General features: G+C 46.8%; 1 protein-coding gene across 1 annotated transcript in view; it reads left to right on the top strand.

Moving 5' to 3' along the window:
• The window catches only part of AGBL1 (ATP/GTP binding protein like 1), a 474,694-nt gene that overhangs the window by 261,170 nt on the left and 193,473 nt on the right, over nt 1-20,051 (top strand). The window contains exon 20 of the mRNA XM_036278149.1: nt 3,494-3,670. Within this exon, the coding sequence (XP_036134042.1) occupies nt 3,494-3,670 (177 nt within the window). The remainder of the gene's footprint in view (nt 1-3,493; nt 3,671-20,051) is intronic.

The following is a 20,051-nucleotide window of genomic DNA, read 5'->3' as shown; positions in this document are numbered from 1 at the left end:
CATATTAAGCAGTCGGGGAAAAGGATTTACTAGACATTTCAAGTTTTGGAAACTGAGATTAAGTTTAAGGGCAGACAACAAGCAGTGAATGTCCCAAGCCCGTTTTTCTCACCCAAGCTGAGCGCTCAGGGGGGCATTGACGTAAAGCTCTGTTCCTATGGAAAATTCATCCATTTCCTATTCATTTACCAAACTAAACCAACCAGACAAACACCCTCCAGTTCTCCTAGCTGACATCATCTTCATTTCTCTCTGGCATAGGTCAGTTTGTGGGAAATCCACAGGGAAGGGGAATGAGGACTTGGGTGTAAATGCCCTAGGTCTAGTTCCTTATTTAATGAATGAATACATTGTTGCTATAGAGATGTGAGAGGTCCTTCAGTTGCACCTTGTAAATCTCACATCCTCCGGACCCCAGGGCAGGGATCCTTGCCTGTAAAGCTCCCCAAGATACACACCAGTTAACTTGAACATGTGGCCATTGGAACAGGGGCTGTTCCAGCTAAGAAAACCGGGTTCCCTTGACTAAGAGGGGAGAGGTCATTTAAATGGCGTCAGATTAAACTCTTTGCAGCAAAGTCAAACATTGATGAATGCAAACTATGTTCAACTACTCTCAATCACTTTAGAAGCAGTCTGTAGGAATTGTTTATTTTCATTGTTTCTTTTTTTCCCCCTTTATTGATTTTAGAGACAGAGTGGAAGGGAGAGGGAGAGAGAGACAGAAACATCGATGAGAGAGGGAACATCGATTGGATTGGACGCATCCTTCATGCCCCCTGCTGGGGATCAGGCCCACAACCTGGGCATGTGTCCTGACCAGAAATTGAACTGGTGACCTCTTGGTGCATAGTTCAACCACTGAGCTACACCAGCCAGGCTATTTTTATTTTATTTTTAAAAAATTTATCTTGCCCTGGCTGGTTTTCTCAGTGGTTACAGCATCAGCCTGCGGACCAGAGAGTCCCAGGTTCAGTTCCCGCTAAGGGCATGTACCTCGGTTGCAGTTTGCCCCCGTCCCCAGTTGGGGTTGTGTGGGTGGCAGCCACTCAATGTGTCTCTCTCTCACATAGATGTTTCTCTCTCTCTCTCTTCCTCCCTCTCTCCCTCCTGCTGTATGTGACAATGGGTGCAAAAGTGTCCTCAGGTGAGGACACAAGAAAAAAAGATCTTTATTATTGGAAGTATTACAGATGTCCTTCCTGTTTTCTTCCATGGACACCCCCCCCCCACACACACTGTTATCTGTGTCCATTGGTTTATGCATTTATGCATATAAGTTCTTTGGTTTATCTCGTAATCTTTTATTTATGTCTGTTAAGCCGTCCCCTCAGGGTCTGGACTTGGCAGATTTTATTATGTCCGCAAATAATTATGGAATACCCTCTATGAGCAGCGGGGCGTCTCGTGCAGAGATTTCATAGAAACAGCACAGACCTGCACTCATGGACTTACTGGGCTGCAGAGGAGACAGAGAATAGACAACTAATTACATAAACAATAACATAATGGTAATTGTGATGAGCATTTTGAAGGGGAAAAGGGACGGGGGAATCACAGGAGAGGGAGACAAGAGACAAAATCAATTAGGAGGCAATTGTAGAAACTCAGTGAGGACATTAGCATCTCATTTTTCCTGTTCAAATGATGCCATAGGTCTGGAGAATGTGGGAACTTAGAGATCACAGCAAATTATGTTCATAATTACGTTAATATATACTTATCTGTCGTATTTAATTTATAACATAATTAACAATTGTAGTAATCTCTGTATTAATATAATTAACAGTTCTGTTAAGCATGGGGACAGGAAGAACCAGAGATACTAAAAGCTTCGCTCGATGTTCCAGAAATGAATAAAACTCCATTTCCTTAAAATTCATTCCTTAATTTATACCATCGCCAGTAGGTTCGCTTCTCCGCTTTCTTCCTACAGTTTGTCCAAAGCCTGATGTTGTGCTGTGTGTTATCTAATACATATCATTTTATATCGCGTGTGAGTTTGGGAAGGTTCTATCAACACTAAAGTGAGAGAACCCTTCTTTTTAAAATTTTTTTAATTAATTTTAGAGCGAGAGGAAGAGAGAGAATCATTGATGAGAGAGAACATCGATTGGCCGCCTCCTGCATGCCCCCCACTGGGAATTGGGTCCACAACCTGGGCATGTGCCCTGACCAGGAATCGAACCCATGACTTCTTGGTGCATGGGTTGATGCTCAATCACTGAACCATACTGGCTGGACTAGAGTCCTTTTTGTTAATGTTACAGAAACTGTGGGCTGCATGTAGTACTTCTGCTCACCCCTAGTCTGGGTGTGCTGACTCAAAGTCATCGTCCTTGGGAGAATGTGAGGTCTGGTGACTGGAAGCTCCTCTCTGTCATTCAGGGAGTGACCAGGGTGCGCAGATGCCTTTTAAATGGAGATCACGTGGTGTTACCTAAACCTTTCTACCCTAGGGGAAAAATGGCATAGATGAACCCACAGAGAATGAATTTTTCTTTTTTACATCCTTACTCGAAGCTATATTTTTTCATTTTTTTTCCCAGACAGAATGAGAAGGAGGGAGAGAGATAAAGAGAGAGAAACATCAATGTGAGAGAGACACATCGATTGGTTGCCCCCCGGCATGACCCTGACCAGGTCTGGGGTCCGAACCACAACCAATATACGTGCCCTTGACCAGAATGGCACCCACGACTCTCTGGTCCACAGGCCAACACTCTAACCCCTGACCCAAGCTGCCCAGGGCAAGAATGCATTTTTAGATGTTTTATAATTGGCTCAGCTTCAGATTTATGGATCAGAGAATGAGACTAAAAAGGAGACTTCAAACTGGAAGTCACACTCTCTCGAAACAGGTATCTCTACTCGAGAGTCATCAAGAGCCTTGTGATTGCACTAAGTGTACAACCCTTAGTTTGACTCCTAGAGCTAGAAAACACTGAAGTCGTAAACTTCAGGTCCCTGTGAAGTCTGTGGCTTTCCCTGGGGCCCGACTCTGCAAGGTATGAGGCTGAACGTCCATGTGTAGCATTTGTCCACAGCGATGGAAAGACCATAGTCTTTGAAGTTGACTAGTCTTGGCATTTGGATCTCATTCCAGCTACCATGTAGCTATTTTCTTCTAACCCTTCTATTTCAAATTTCTTTTTATTCAGAGAGAGAGAGAGAGAGAGAGAGAGAAACATCAATCGGTTGCCTTCAAGACATGCCCCGACCAGGAATTGAACCTGCAACCTTCAACCTTTCAATGCACACAACAATGTTCAACCAGCTGGGCCACTCTAGCTGGCTCTAACCCTTCTAAGCCTCACCTTTAAAATGATTTAAAAACCGGTGTCCATTTCTTAGGGTTGATGCAAGATTTGTAGCAGCACGTAGTAAGTCTTTGATATTTTAGATGCTTCCTTAATGTTGAGAAGTTAGCTTTTATGATGCCTGTCCCCAGACACCTGCAGCTCACTGTAATTTTTTAAATTTTTTATTGCAGACTCTTCCCAAAATCCTCGATAAGTTAGCACCGGCCTTCACAATGAGCAGCTGCAGCTTCCTGGTGGAAAAATCTCGTGCTTCCACTGCCCGGGTGGTGGTGTGGAGAGAGATGGGGGTGTCCAGAAGCTACACCATGGAGAGCAGCTACTGTGGCTGCAGCCAGGGCCCCTACCAGGTACGTGAGGCCGCGGGGACACATGCTTTCTGCCAGCAGCAACGCGCTCTCACGGGGACTGTCTGGCCCGCTCCCCGATCGCGCGGAAGATCGAGTCTGGTGACTGCCTTCGCGGGCAACAGAGTCTGTGTTGATCCTGGAGGCAGCGTGAGGTCACCTGCTGATTTTGTTTGTCAGGGACTTGCCAGCCCCCCTCACACACGCAGCCCCAGCATTTACGGAGCCTCCGCCCGGTCCTGTTATGTGCTGGGGACATTTTACAACGAGGAGACTGACGGGTCCCCAGTGCGTCGTCCCGGGTGCAGGTCGGTGCACAGACGCTGCCGATGAGTGTGCGTGCTGTGTTCCTCTGTCTTCCGAGCCTATCTGAGTCAGCTGCTCTGTTATCTTGCTGTAAGCAGGGGACACAGCCGTGTGGGCATGACGTGCGTGTCCCAGGGTGAGGGGCTCTCAGACTCATGCACCCCAGCCCGCGAAAGGGCTCCCATGAATCACGCTCCTTCTGCAGCTCTGGTAACAGCAGGAGCAGCTGTTCCAACAGCTCGGGCAGGCTGGTCCAGCCGCCTTCCCACCCCCGCACGAGGGGAGCATAAATAAGGGACAGCGTGACAGTGTCAGCAGGCGAGACCTCTTTCAAATCTGTTAGGCACACCAACAGACTACTCCTTGCTGGCTTCCCTTCAACCCCGAGAAGACCGGAAATTCACCAGCGGGAAAGCTCACTGCGTTGGCCTTGGTTTTCTGTGGCCGTGCCAAGCCCGGAGACGCTTGGCATGGCCACAGCTCCGCGCTGGTGGAAGTCTGTTCTCCATCAAAGGGCCTACAGGGAGTGACAGGTGATGAAAATGATCTAACTTTTCACCTGGCCAGAGAGTGTTTTCGACACACAGCTACCAGACTGCCCGTTCTGAGCCATTCATTCTGTTTAATAGCTCGTTAGTCTAACCAGTTGCTGGAAAGATTTGTGTTATTAATTAATTATGCGACTGGACGGTTCAGTCGAATGAAGCCTTACTTACCCACATTAGTGTTGATGCAGAATAAGGAGAGAGAGGTCGGTGGGGTGGGACTAGGTGTTGGAAGACCTCGCTCTCCAACTTCCCAGCGGGGCTGCACCTGGTTGGCCCATGCATCTAGATGGTTCACAGAGCAAATGCAGACATTAATAAGGATTTCTCTCCTCCCCTCTCTACAAGACTTTAAAAATTTTTTTTTTCTGTATTGATTTTAGAGAGAGAGGAAGGGAGAGTGAGAGGGAGATAGAAACATTGATGAGAAAGAACATCGATTGGCCGCCTCCTGCACGCCCCGCACTGGGGATCGGGCCCACAACCTGGGCATGTGTCCTGACTGGGAATCGAACCGGTGACCTCTTGGTGCATGGGTCGATGCTCAAGATTTTTTGTACAAGATTTTTGTAAAGGTCAAAAGAGATGCATAGATGAATATTTTTGGAGGTTATATGGTCATAAATCTGTTCACTCTCTTGATGCGCAAAACATAGGATTAGAAAAAATAAGCCCAGAATATTACGTCTCTAAGACCTCTGGGATACAGACGTATGCCTCTCGAGCTCTATGCCTCTTGTTGAAAAGAGAACTCCGTGTATTCATCACAGATTTATTGGATTGGAGACTTTCCCAGACTTTGTTTCTCCAAGCGCCAGTTCAGGGTCTCAGCTTCCAGTCACATAAGTATCAATGCCATTCACGGTAAGTCAACGGGAAACCGCAAGTCCTTTGTAGTTGTTTGAAAACGAAGTGACCCATAGGTTTAGGCTCTCCCCAGCTCTTCATCTCCCAGCCACCGTGCATAGTGACCGCTGGAAATGACAAAGAACGAGAAATGACAAATGCCCTGAGAATTTGCAGCGTGGAGAAAGAACTGGTTAAGGAAGCCACCCAGTGCAGGGCCTGGCTTTGCTCTACAGTCCCGTTCTCCACAGTCAACACCTCTGCAAACAGATTGTCTTCCTCCTTCTCTTGGTGTTCCCATCCTTTTCAACGTGGTGGGGTAACTGAGCAGAACTGCAGACAGGAGAGAGACAATGCTGAGCAATTTTACACTTGGTGGGGGCACCCCCACCCGGGAAGGAAGCCAGCCCAGAGTTGGGTGTTGGGGTGATTTTGTTGGAGGGAGATCGTGAAGTCTGTGAGCTATAAAGCGTTGTAGAAATTTCCATCCTCTACATATTGCAAATGACTTTCGTACCTTGAGAATCTGGGTCCCAGTTGGATCCTGAGGTTATTATTTCAAGGTCCTCTTTCCTTTCTTTGTTTAGCATTGCCATTTATCCAAAAAAGTGGGGGATACTCAAATACACCCACGAGGGGCATTCCTCCCTTCCTTCACGAGAATATAAATATTTTTGCAGTTTCTTGGTTAACGCGGCTTTGAAGTCATTCCAGTCCTTTCTGCCCCAGCACACTAAGTACCTGATTTGTTAGTATTGAAATGAGATATCATTTCTTACAGTGACATTTATGTTGGAACTGCATTAAAGAACATAAGCTATTACCTTCCAATAATTACTCTTAATATGATATTTTCTCTTCTATTTCCAGTCTATAGTTGGCTAATTTAAAAAAAAAAAAATTTTTTTTTTTTTTTTTTTTTTGGCCCAGCTTTTATTTCTTTGGGATCTGATCTCTTCGGCTAGGTTATGTACTGAGATCCATCATTTGTATTTAATGTGAGAGTCCCACCCCCTGAGAGATTTACTTGAGCTGTTAGGGACTGGCCCAGAGCTATTGAGGGAAAAGCCCAAATGGAATGATGTGTCCTTTGGGGACTTATTTTTAAGAGTCGTCCAGTCTATGTGGACAGCCGTATGCTTCCCACCGAACACGCATGTTCTGGGGTCATGCACACAGTGTGTTTGTACTTAGAAAGGCATGTGTCTGGCCCCGGGGGCGTCCTGTGGCTTGGAAGGATACCTGAGTGACTCCCACCCAAGGAGGCTGTCAACAGGCTTCTTGGGGACACTGCTCAGCAGTGGGCTAGCAGAGGGGGGTGACTCGCTGAGACATAGGAGCAGCTTAGCTGGTCACTCTGCTGCCTGCAGCCCCTCCCTGCGTGTTGGTCTGGCAGCTGTCCATTCCGTCCGCCACCAACAGAGGGCTCCTTAGCACAGCTGGCATGGCTTTGCACAATCTCCTCATTCATTTTTTAATTTCAATACCTAATTTAATATGAAGCAGGGCTCTGGCCGGTTTGGCTCAGGGGTTAGAGCATTGGCCCGCGGACCAGAGAGTCCAGGGTTCGGTTCCCGCTAAGGGCATGTGCCTCAGTTGCAGTGTGTCCCCGGCCCCGGTTGGGGGCATGTGGGTGGCAACCACTCGATGTGCCTCTCTCACGTCGATGTTTCTCCCTCTCTCTTCCCCCCTCTCTCCCTCCCACTCTATCTGAAGATAAATGCCAAAATGTCCTCGGGTGAGGATTCAAAAAACAAAACAACAACAACAACAACATCCATTGATGCTCTCACACTTCTGGAGGCTAGACGTTCAAGAATGAAGGTGTTTGCGATGCTGTGTTCTCCCCAGAAGCCCCACAGGGGAATCTGAGTTATGTCTGTGTCTTAGCTTTGCTATTCCCAGGAATCCTTGGCGTTTCTTGGCTTATGGATTCATCCCTCCAGTCTCTTCCTTGGTCGGCAATGGCCTCTCCACTCTGCGCCTCTGCTTCTGTGTCTCCCTCCCTCTCGTCTCCTCACAAGGACCCCATCCATGTTGGGTTCGGGGCGCAGCCTCCCCCAGTGTTGTCTCTTTTTGCAGTGGAGTGGGCCCCATGCACAGTGCTCTCCTCGACTAGAAGGAGCAGGTGACGGTGCCGTTCCCCAGCCGATACTTTAACATTCTCCACCATGTCTTCACACCCATGGAGCAGCCTCCAAGATTTCTATTTTTAAAACGAAGCAGTAATTCTCTGTCCGTGCTCGAGCGCCCTGAATGTAAATGAGAAGAGCCTCTTATAGAACACTTCGAACCCCGTTGTTCGGAGGGAAGCGTTCGGGACCTTTGTAGAAATCTGTAATTGTTTTATTAATTAGTTAACGCATTTGTTCGAGGATTGATTTGTTTGACGCTGATGTTTGTGGCTGGGGATATAGATAGACAATGAAAAACACTTAGCAGTCCAGATACGGGGTCATCTTCATTCTTCATCCATTCTTTCCTTCATTCATCATTCAATAAACATTAAAAAAAATATATCCAGGCCATGTTAGGTGCCAGGAATCTGACAGAATGGAGCTGAACGTTTCTCCCCAGGGTTGATGGTTGGGCCGGGAAGGCAGTCAATCAATGAAGGGGCAGGAACAGCAGAGTCCTGTGGACACTAGGGGGCGCTAAAGGGCACATACGCCGAGGTACCTACAGATCTTCACTAAATGTTGGCTGAGTTGAATATGAATTTTTTAAAAATTATTTTTATTAATTTGTTCTTGTTACAAATGTTTCTCCTTTTCCCCCCATTGACCCCTCCTCCCAACCCTCCCTTGCCCCATTCCCAGCTTTGTTGACCATGTCCATTGGTTACACATACATGCATGTAAGTTCTGTGGTTTATCTCTTCCCTCCCCCGACCCTCTTCTGAGGTTTGTCAGTCTGTACCCTACTTCTGTGTCTCTGGGTCTATTTTGTTCATCAGCTTGTTTTATTCATTATATTCCACAAATAAGGGAGATCATGTGATATTTGTCTTTCTCTGATTGGCTTTTTTCACGTAGGATAATACTCTCCAGGTCCCTCTATGTTGGCTCAAAGGGTAAGAGATCTTTCTTTCTTACAGCTGCATAGTATTCCATTGTGTACATATACCACAGCTTTTTTATCCACTCATCTACCGATGGACACGGGCTGTTTCCAGATCTTAGCTATTGTACACAGTGCTGCTATGAACATAGGGGTGCACGTATTCTTTCTGATGGGTGTTTCAGGCTACTTAGGGTATATTCCTAGAAGTGGGATCACTGGGTCAAGTGGAAGTTCAATTTTTAACTTTACCCAGGTGCTCATTTTGGTGAAATTGGGAAAGTTCGCTTACCCGGTCAAATAGAAAGTATTTCTTTTAATGGAGGGTAGGGTTAGGGAGTTCTTGATTTTTCTTTCTATTTAGTTTCCTCTCATGCTACCTGTGTCTCTTTCATATTTCTCGGTCTGGCCGTAGAATTGCACATGCGGCTGGGTGTGGGGCTGCGTGGGGGTGCGCCGGGTATCCCCACAGCCAGCCAGTATGCCCTGTTGGGGGCACACTGAAACGCCCCCCAGGGGTTTACCTCCAAGCTTATAGTTAATGACGCTTCCCTGAAGGCAAACATAGTCAGAAAGATCATAGTTCATAATTCTTCTTAGACGGATGAAGACTCATGCAGTTGTATGAGGGTAATTCAGACTATTTTATGAAATGACATGCTGGCTATAGCCCACCCCCAAGTATTCCCGAACACCACAGAACTGTAGGCATAAGAATACCTTCCCTTTGTTGCACAGTGTTTTTTTTTTTTTTTTTTCCCTTTATTGATTTTAGAGAGAGAAAGGGAGAGACAGAAACATTGATGAGAGAGGACATCAGTTGGCCGCCTCCTGCATGCCCCCCACTGGGGATCGGGCACACAACCTGGGCATGTGCCCTGACTGGGAATCGAACCAGTGACCTCTTGGTGCAGGGTCGACGCTCAACCACTGAGCCACACCGGCCGGGCTGCACAGTGGTTTCTAATTCACAAAGCGCTGTCATAAACTTGACGGTCTCAGGTGAGTCGGAAGATCCCCCGAGGCCCAGTGTGAGCGAGAAGCACAGCAGCCCGGGGTGACGTGAACAGAGGGCAGAGTGCAGTCAGGTGGGTCCACTCAGCCTCGTGAGACGGGTGTGGACGGGCCGCCTGCAGAACAGCGGGTGGGGGTGGGTGAGGAGGAGGAGCACAGCCCTGCCTGCTGCACCCAGCACCCTCCTGATTTCCCTTAGGCACGGTGCGTCCAGGCGGCACCATCTGTAGGCTCCTCCAAGTCCAGAAATGGTGGGAGGAGCCAGCAGCTCCGGGTGCGAGGCTGCTGGGCTGAGCAGAGTAACAGCAGCAATGAAGCAGTCTCCGGGGAGTGCACTGGGCAGCCCCAGGCCGTGGCACTGTGGGTGCTCTAGCAGAACAGTGGGACCTAAGGACAAAGCATGGTGTGTGGGGGGACTTCAGGAGCTGATGTCACTGGAGGTGCCTAAGGTACGTCCTATACAGTTTCCAAGACAGTCCTTTAATATTTTTACTTATAAAGGTGATGGCGCAGATCCATGACATCCTACACAGATATTCGTGACTATTGATCCGAGTGTCGCACTTCTAGAAATTGAATTCCAGAAATGCACAAGGATGTCATTGCTCATTAATGCTGAGAGAATAGAAACGGCCGTAAATCCCACCAGGAGGGACATGGGAAGTGAACCTTTGTCTGTCTGAACATGGGATGGTGCAGAGAGAAGCAACTTATTACACTCACGTGGCCTTGGGCATCTCTGTAAGCGACTCCGTCACTGATCGCCTGTGTCTCGGGTGCATTGTTTATTCTTTTTAACTGTTAATGCAGTCGTCAGAAAAGTCGGGGCAACGACTGGACCTTTCTCAGTGTATCTGGATGTAAAGCATTTAGTCTAGTGTCTACCACAAAGCACTGGCTATTCCTCATCTTCACTGTCCTCCCCCTGAGATGTGGTGCACCCCGACCACTCATGTGCAAACCAAGAAGGAAAAACATTTCAGTGGCATTCAAATGCTTGGGAACTGGCCCGTGGTGGGATTAGAATATAAGCCGTGTTCTAATTAGAATCAGAGCACACTAAATCTCGTGTTCCTTAACGACACCGCGTTGCCCCCTGTGGATGAAATTTTCAGGTGTCGCAAAGCCAGGACAAGCCGTGATCGTATTACATGGCCAATTTGGGTCTAAAAAGATCTTAATGAAATGTAATCCTGGGGGGGAAAAATAGACTTAATATGAATAATTGGGGCGCGCTGCGTTTGGTTCAAAGAAAAAGAAATCACTCAACGGCAAGGTTTATCAAAACATATTTAGGGGTTTTACTTCCTGGCAATGTGCTAGGATTAAAATGTGACCTGTGACTGTTAGAATGTGAATGTAGTAGTCAATTATATTAAAATTATCATAATGCTTAGAATAAGAAAGTGGATATTTCTGCCTTATTTTTTTTCCCCAACTCAGTCTAATTGTGCGGGGGTGGGGGGTGGGGGTGGGAAAGTGTGTTATACAGTAATATGACTTGATTTTTCAGGTACTTCAAGGAGAATTGTAGAAGAAGTATGTACTGGTCAGGAGAAAAGAGTCTTTTGAGCCATCCTAAGCAGGATAGAGTTTATTTTCCTTTTGTTTATTTATTTACTCCTCACCCACGGACATGCTTTTTCACTGATTTTAGAGAGAGAGGAAGGGAGATGGAGAGAGAGAGAGAGAGAGAGAGGAACATTGATGTGTGATAGAAACATTAATTGGTTGCCTCTCTCAAGCACCCCGACCTAGATAAGTGCCCTGGCTAGGAATCGAACCCGCAACCCTTTGGTACATGGGGCGACACTCCAACCCACTAAGCCACACCGGCCAGGGCAAGATAGAGTTTATTTCCAGAGACAATTCATATGATTCGAAGAGAGAAGCCATGAAGTCATGGGATCATTTTCTGTCTTTTAACAGCGGTGATGGGCCTGGTGACAGAAGGTCAGTCAGAAGGTCACTGCAATGGTCTTTGGCTGCCAGGAAGGCAGAGGTGTTGGTAGCAAACAGGAAGGACAATTCAAGACGTATTCAGGGGGCGGGATTAGCCAGAGCTGGTGATGGGCTGGGTGCGGCAGGGAGAGAGGAAAAAGTGTGGAGCGTCTAGGAATAGTCCTCGCCTTCTGGACTGGATTCAGGATTGGAAACGTAAGAGGAGAAATCACGCTCTAGGAATGTGTTGGAGAGAGAGGATGAACACGGGCAGGGTTTTGACTTCCTTGGATGTGGAAGGAAGGAAGTTTCTTCCACATCCAAGGAGGAAGAAACTCCAGAAGCGGAGGGGGGCTTGATAGATCAAGTCTGTGGCCAATTCCCTCTGTGAGATGCTTGATTCTGTGATCAGAAGGGGTGTGGACTTGCTGCATTAACCTTATAAGGGGCCCTCTAACCATCCAGTCATGCTGCTATGAGACACCTGACCTTATCCTCCCTCTAGCCTGTTCTGAAAGATAATGCTTGTTCTTCTAGGCACGCTAAAACTCTTACGACAGGTTTCCTTATTGCTACTAACTTCCTACTGCAAATCTATGTATTTGTTATTTTGACGGAAGGAAGGGGAGCTGAGTCACACTGGACTCCCTCACACATGTCTGCAGGGCAATTTTATTCTGGCTGAAGGCTGCAGGGTTCTTATATAAATCGGAGTTTTCCTCTTGTATATGGTCCGCCTGTGTGTTCGGTCTCTCGTCCTCTTGCTTGAGAGAGGATGACCCATTCAGAGAAGGCTGGAGTTCCAGATCTCGACTTCTCAGGGATTCGTCATCACAGTCCACCGTCTTATGAGATCTTCTTCTTGTTGTTGTTGTCTTATTGCGGTGATCATCTAATGAGAGCACATTTGTGCAGAAGCATTTGCAACTCCGAATGGAGTGCCATGGACCAATGTTATTACCGGTGTGACAAACCAACAATGACTAATTCCTGTAAGATGCTTGGACCCAAGAACCCCAGTTGCCAAGAATACAAATCCCAGAGGCTATGGAGATCAACCTTGTCGATCTCAGGAGCCTAATGCCAAATGCAGCTTCTTCTATCTTGCCCGTTCGAGCCAAGTACAAAAAAAAAAAAAGAAGTGTTAGCAATGATGTAGGTGCCATCCTGAATAGCTCCCAAGAATAGAGGTAACATCCTTAATGACTTCTGCCAGAGTCAGCGATACATTTTTTTACAGTTTTTATTTCTCCGGGTCTGCCGCCCACTCTTGGGAAGACTGCTCTCATAAACAATGGGTCGATTTAAAACATGGCAGCATCTGTACTAGGAATATTCGTCTGAGATGACTTATGTAGACATGTTCATTGTATATAAATACAAAAATTCAACTTGGGTTCTGTTGCTCATAAGGCAGTAAAACCATGGCTCGTTGTTGAATGTCAGTGTAGTAGGATGAATTTGGTATTAACCAGAACTATGCAAATGGAGTTTACTGCCTTGAAAATGGAGTGAGCTTTTTGCTCTTGAATGCATTCAAGCAGTGGTTAGCATTGCGGGAACATCTTTGGGATGGTGTATAATATTCTAGCTTTGAATGGGAGGTTGAAATAGATTAACTTTAATGTCTCTTTCAATGCTAAGAGTCTATGACTCAGAATGATTCTTGAGAGATGCTGATTAATGACTAATGGCCACAAGAAAAAGAAAATGACTTATTTCAGAGTAATCATTTAAAGGAAATGGAGATTGGTTTAATACTGACGTTCTGCTTGGTCTCCGAGCCAGAGTTATAAAGGAAATTTACTAGCCTTATGTTGTTCATCTGCCTTATAGAATATTTTACAGTTGTATGTTCTCCCCTAATAATTTGGTGTATTTTCTCTTTAAAGACTACGTGAATCATGTAGCCGAAGATGTTTTTATTTCAGCTGGCATAAAACCCAGGGGCAAGTGTTCAGTGAAATTTTAACTGTGTAGGTTCAGCCTGCCTCCGTATTTATGCCTTCTCATCCTGGTCTCGGGCTCCTGTTCTAAATGACACTGTCTTGGCTGTTTATTTTTATTTGCAATTTGCTTATATTATGCATTCTGCTAAGTACCTCAAATTCTTCGTGAAATGAGATGGGAAATGGATGAATGGTTGGGGAACGGGGTGTCCGTACAATGACTTGGCAAACCGGGGTTCCGCTTGGTAAGTGCAAGTAAGTAGTGAGTGACCATGTTCCCTGATGACCTAGGGGGTTGTCATTCTCCATCACGGCAAGTGATTTCCTCCTTTACCAGGTCTCTTTCTGTCCCCCGACAGGTTCCCATCTGATGATCCGCAGTCCTAATCCAATACTTCTTCTGAATAATAGTGATAAGCAATACGTTCCAGTTGGTTAATGGCAAATTGGTTGACGGTGTGCTAGGATTTGTTTTGCATATTGTCATTAGGGTTCAGTGGATGCTGGATAGATATAAGAAGGTACTTCTCACAGTATCAGTCACAGGTTGAAAGGAAGACTTATAAAAATACCAGCTATTTTTATTTTTATTATTTATTTATTTTTAATCCTCATCTGAGGACATTTCTCCATTTCTCTTCAGATAGAGCAGGAGGGAGGGGGAGAGAGAGAGAAACATCAATGTGAGAGAGACACATCGACTGGTGGCCTTCCGCACCACCCCAACCAGGGTTGGGGATGAACTGCAACCGAGGTACATGCCCTTGACCAGAATCGAACCCACAACTCTTAAGTCTGCAGGCCGACGCTCTAACTGCTGAGTCATACCAGCCAGAGCAGTGGCTATTTTTAAATGGCTCTACTTTGGGTCCCCAAATGGTTGTGCACTTGATCTGACGTCTTTGTTTTACTTTTTTTTTTCATCTTTGAAATACTTCTTTGTTTTTTAATTTTTTAAAAAAAGTTTTCTTTGTTTATTTTTAGAGAGAGAGGAGGGAGAATGAGAGAGAGATAGAAACATTGATGAGAGAGAACATTGATTAGCCGCCTCCGGCATGCCCCCCACTGGGGATCGGCCCCACAACCTGGGCATGTGTCCTGACTGGGAATCAAACCAGCGACCTCTTGGTGCATGGGTTGATGCTCAACCACTGAGCCACACCGGCTGGGCAATTATTTCTATGATAGAAAAAAGTGATTGCTTATCTCCAGCGATTACTGGTCTGAGCATGTTTGTAATGCCATGTTCAGTTTTGAGTCACGTCCTTGGGGAAGGACACCTAAACACTGAAATGGGACCAGAGGAGGTTCACAAATTGATGAGGGTGAGAAAGCATTCACGCATCTGTCTCAGGAACTGGGCGTGCTGAACCTGAAAAGTGATTACTCTGAGCTGATGGGGTTACTTCTTTCAAATATCAGACGCGGATTCTTCCACCGTCCACTAAGCTTTGTACCCGAATAAAAGCTTCGCAAAACAGGAGTACACCACCCATACATGTGGTATGTGTTCATTGTGCCAAAATGTATTTCATGAAGGGGTCCAAAAGGTTGTGAAAGATTTTATGAAAGGTCAGTGTGACGTGCTCTGTGCATACTGACGGCCATGTGACAACCCACCTGTCAAGACCCCTCTGCCCACACCCTCCTAGACTGTGTTCTTGGAAAAGTCCTCCCCTGGCAAACCGGGGTGGATTTCATCCATCAGTCAGTCCGATGTTTCATTTCCTGCTGACGGCACCTTAGCTGGATAGATTGGGAGAGATATCTGCAGCCTGGGAGCTGGTCCACAGGGTAGGAAGCTGACTCGGAGCACATGGGGAGTCTGTTTCTAATACTCTTGCCTTCACCCCCAAAACAACTCCCGAATCTACAGTTGCCACCAAGCCGTCTCATAACGAGAGAGTGTAGAAGGGGCGGCTTGAGCTGATGGGCCCTCTCAGTAGTATTGGCCCGAGGATTCGCACCTGTTAAACAGATGGATGTGCCTGCGGTGGACCAGGGAGAGTGGACGCTCATTGGATGAAGACAGAGGACATCTCTGACCGGGTTCCCTCTAAGTGTGCGCCTTCTCCAGCCATGCGCAGCCCGTGTGACTTCATTTGTATTTCTTCCGACTTCTTTTGTGAAACTCTGCTGGGTGTTAAAATACTCTAGGCTTGGTGGTCGCTGAATCCACTTCTTCCCATCTGCTTATTTACGTGAACTTTCTGCCAAACCCCCGGGAATAGACAGCCTGGCAGGAAGTTCCGTTGCCAAAGGAGGAGCTGGGGACAGTAAGGTACTGAGTCTGCTCGGTGACAGTCATTTGGTTAAGTAAGGGGTACCTGGATTTGATAAGAACAAGCGTATTCTCTGCAGAGAGCCAGCACTCAATGAAGGACGATCAAATCCTGTTCACCAGGTGTCATGAAACAGCTGGGCAACACATTATTTGATTTAAAATTGTTTTTTCCTTTACTGATTTTAGAGAGAGAGGAAGGGAGAGGGAGGAAGAGATAGAAACATCGATGAGAGAGAACATCGTCTCTGGCCGTCTCCTGCATGCCCCCCACTGGGGATCGGGCCCACAACCTGGGCATGTGTCCTGACCGGGAATCTAACCGGTGACCTCTTGGTGCATGGGTCGATGCTCAACCACTGAGCCACCCTGGCCAGACACATTACTTGATCTTTTTTTTTTAAATATATTAACCTTTCCAACATGCTATCATAATACAATTAATTTGCATTTCTTGAAATTTGCATGTCTTGAATTAGAATTGAAGGCTTGAAAACATGAAGTGTGTTGGACAAAAATCTGTCAGTGTAAGCATCGATCATGCTTTAGTTGAGCGCAAGTGGGAAATTAATGCAATGAACGAATGAATGAATGATCAGATCCATTCTTTTTGGAAAAAAACGTGATGCAGGTTCCTTGTGTCTGTGGAAGGATGGACCCATTTCTGCCTGGCTAATTAGGAAGAAGGTGTGAATGGCATCCTTTTGTCACAAAAGGAAAGAAAGGGACATATTTTCATTGGCATTTTAAGCAGAATCACCCGTAATAACATATTTCACTGAATAACAGTTTTAATTTCCCAAAGCCCTCTACAGTTACCATATCATTTTATTGGGAGGCGATTTTAGCCAATTATCATTAGTACTGCATTCCGTAGATAAAGAAATGGAGACAGGCCGGGGATAAACTGTGCTTTAAATCAGTTCACGTGGATTGAAGCCAGAGCCTGGGCCTCTGGGCTCAGCCACGTGGACTCGGGGCACTAGGTCATCTTGCCACTCAGGGTTCAAGAATGATCTCAGTTCCATTTAAGCCACCAATTGCCAACTGAACCTGGGTCCCTTCCTCCCTTTCTCGCTTTTTTCCTTTTCCTTTTTTTCTCTCTCCTCCCTTCCCTTTCTTGATCTCTGTTTTTCTTTCCTTATGATACCATATCACTAGTAAACATTCATAATCATTGTCCGAGGAGCACTTAGAGCTCGTAAAAGCTTCCCCGCCCTCCTTCCTCATTCTGAATGGCAGCATGGCTACTTTGCATGAGCTTTAAATTCTAAATTACATATCTATCTATCTATCTATATAGAGATAGATATATACAATTTTATATATGTTATATATATTTTTAATTATATATATATAAAAAAATTGACTTTGGTAATCAGTTCCCAAGCTCACACTTAAAAACAGTAACCTTGAACTCTGCATTCTTTTGTTGTTGTTTTTTATCCTCACCCAAGGACTTTTTTACATTTATCTTCAGGTAGAGCAGGAGGGAGAGAGGGGGGACGAGAGAGAGAGACACATCGACTGGGTGCCACCCACACGACCCCAACCAGGGCCGGGGACAAACTGCAACCAAGGTACATGCCCTTAGCGGGAATTGAACCCAGGTCTCTCTGGTCCACAAGCCGACGCTCTAACCGCTGAGCCAAACCAGCCAGGGTGAACTCTGAATTCTTAATTCATCCCGCGAGTTGGGTGGGAATAACTCTGTCAGAGAATTATTCTGGGGGTTGGACTTGACACTGGCACCCTGGTACCTGGCCTGGCACATAGCCTGGTACACGGCCTGGTACACGCCTGGCACACGGCCTGTACACGGCCTGGCACACACCTAGTACACGGCCTCGTACACGTCTGGCGCACGGCCTGGTACACAGCCTGGTACACGCCTGGTGCCCTGGGAACTGCAAGGACTCAGTGAGCAGCAGCCATGGCTGTCCTGCTGGCAGGCTGACCCAGCAACAGTGCAATTGAAATAAAAAGAAAGATGAGCCCTGGCCAGTTTGGTTCAGCAGTTAGAGCATTGGCCCATGGACCAGAGAGTCGCAGGTTCAATTCCGGTCAAGGGCACGTACCTCTGTTGCAGTTCATTCCCGACCCTGGTGGGGGTCGTGGATGTGTCCCTCTCACATCGATGTTTCTCTCTCTCTCCCTCTCCATCTGAAGATCAATGGAAAATTATTCTCGTGTGAGGATTTAAAACAAAAGATGAAAGTCCATCCTCATTTCAAAGGATGGAAATGGCCGCAGACTGGATCGCAGTGAGTGGAGACCAAACCCAATTGTGTCGGTCGGTTTAGAGTCCTTTCTGGCCCAATCGCAGTCAATGTTACCATGGTCCTTGCGCGAGACAAGGTCTGTAAGGTTGAACAGCACACAGCTGTCGGGAATGCGTGGATCATCTGGTGACCTGTTTGTGGAGTCAGAATCCGGGCGTCTTGGACTAGGCAACCTCAGGTTCATCGACAAGGTGGGAAATTATTGAACGAGCAGGTGTTGCCTGAAGAATCGCCTTGAGAATTTGGAAGTGAGGATGCTGAGGTTACAGAAGAGCGTCGGAAAACGAAATAGGGTCCGGAGGGGAAGGGGGACATCAGTCGTGATATTCGTCTCTTGGAGTCAGCATCCAAACTGTTCCATCGAAGTGGGGTCCGCGCTCCTGCTGCAGGGACCCTGCGGCCCTCGTCACAGCACTGACACGTCTTCAATCAGGCCCCCCACCCCAGCTGCTGACACATGGCTGGGTGTGGCCGGCCTTGTAATTGGATACTAAGCACCTTGCCAAATGGCTCAGTGAAAATCCATGACAGGAGGGAAGGCTGTCTAGGGCGACACCCGTTTGGAATGTGTGGTGGTTCCTGGCATCCTGCAACCAGAACCTGTTATTCTCCGAGCTGGGAGGTCTCTGCTACCCTCCCTGGCTGCCCTTTCTCCGCATGGCTTTGTCGACTGTCCTGACAGTTTCTTTCCAAACACAGGCTTCCCGAGTTACAGCCTAAAGCTTCCCCCGCTGGAAGACCCAGTCCCGGAGGCGTGTCTTAACATCCCCTCGTCTATTATTTCAGACGCGTTGGAAGCTGATTTTGGAGTAGGGTTAGCAAATCCATTTACGATGTCTCTTGCCATTGCCTTCCCCTCAGGCCCCTACCTCCAGGACCTGGGCCATGGCTATAGCCTTCGTATCATCTTTCCCCCGAGCTCCTGCTTCCTCACACCTCTCCGTATTCCTTCCCAGATGGCCATTCTGCCTCAGAAGGGGCTGGAGCTGGCACAAAACCCACCCGAACAGAAACCGATCGCAGAGGGGACCGTGGAACCAAATCTCTCAGAAGGGGAGCCTGACCCCTTCCCTCTCTTCCCCCCACTCTCCATCTGGAAGGAAAGAGAAACAGAGAGATTTGGAAGGTGCCAAAGTTTAATTACTTCTCTTGAAAGTGCCAAAAATATGCGAAAGCTTATCCTTTCGTGGAAGGAAACCGCAGGGCCCTACGGACATTACAGCTGTCTGTGTGCGCTCTCTCTCTCTCTCTCTGTCTTCTTTAGCCTCCAAGTAATACATTCCCATTTTTCCTTTCCAAGAAGAATCAAGGACAGATTGTCCCTCAGAGACTTCGAGAGGGTGTTTCGGATTCTGCCACCAGAGACAAGACTGTTGAGCTATTCTCAAATACTTCTACACTGAGGTCCCTACTCCCTGAGACTTCAGGTGTGCCATTAGCTGACGCCATCAGCTCACCACGCCAACGGGGGACCCGTGCACATTGTGTTAAAATGGCATACGTCTTTAACCAAAGCCTCGGGTCCACCTCAGCAGATATTAACATAGATGGGTTTTAATTTTTGTGGGGGAGGGAGGTAACAAACTCTTAAGCAAAGAAACAAAATGAGAAAAATTATAATGCAGAAGTGGAGGCAATCAGATGGCAATTAACATGATCATTAAAAAACAGTTATCAAGTACATACCATATGTCATGTCTACACACTTTGTTTGTTTTTTAAATCCTTACCCGAGGATAGTTTTCCATTGATTTAAAGAGAGAAGGGAGGGAGGGAGAGAGAGAGAAACAAACATTGATGTGAGAGACACTGATTGGTTGCCTCCCACATGGCTGGGGATGGAGATCAAACCTGCAACCCAGGTACGTGCCCTTGGCTGGGAATTCAACCCGAGACCCTTTGGTCCGAGGGCCAATGCTCTAACCACTGAGCCAAACTGGCCAGGGCACATCTGCACACTTTTATGTATTTATAGTCATTTCTCATGACCACCCTGTGAAAAAAGATAATATCCCATTGAATAGGATCAAAGAACGCTAGGTTTTTCAATGACATTAAGCATCCTGGCCAGTGTTACCCAGCTAATAAAGGAGGCTGAAATTTCAAACTGTGTCTTCTGCCCGGCCGGTGTGGCTCAGTGGTTGTGTGTCAGCCCATGCA

The sequence above is a fragment of the Molossus molossus genome, unplaced genomic scaffold, assembly GCF_014108415.1.
Source record: "Molossus molossus isolate mMolMol1 unplaced genomic scaffold, mMolMol1.p scaffold_m16_p_24, whole genome shotgun sequence".
NCBI lineage: Eukaryota > Metazoa > Chordata > Mammalia > Chiroptera > Molossidae > Molossus > Molossus molossus.
Note: the sequence above shows the minus strand (reverse complement) of the source record. Positions and strands in the feature narration are given on the sequence as shown.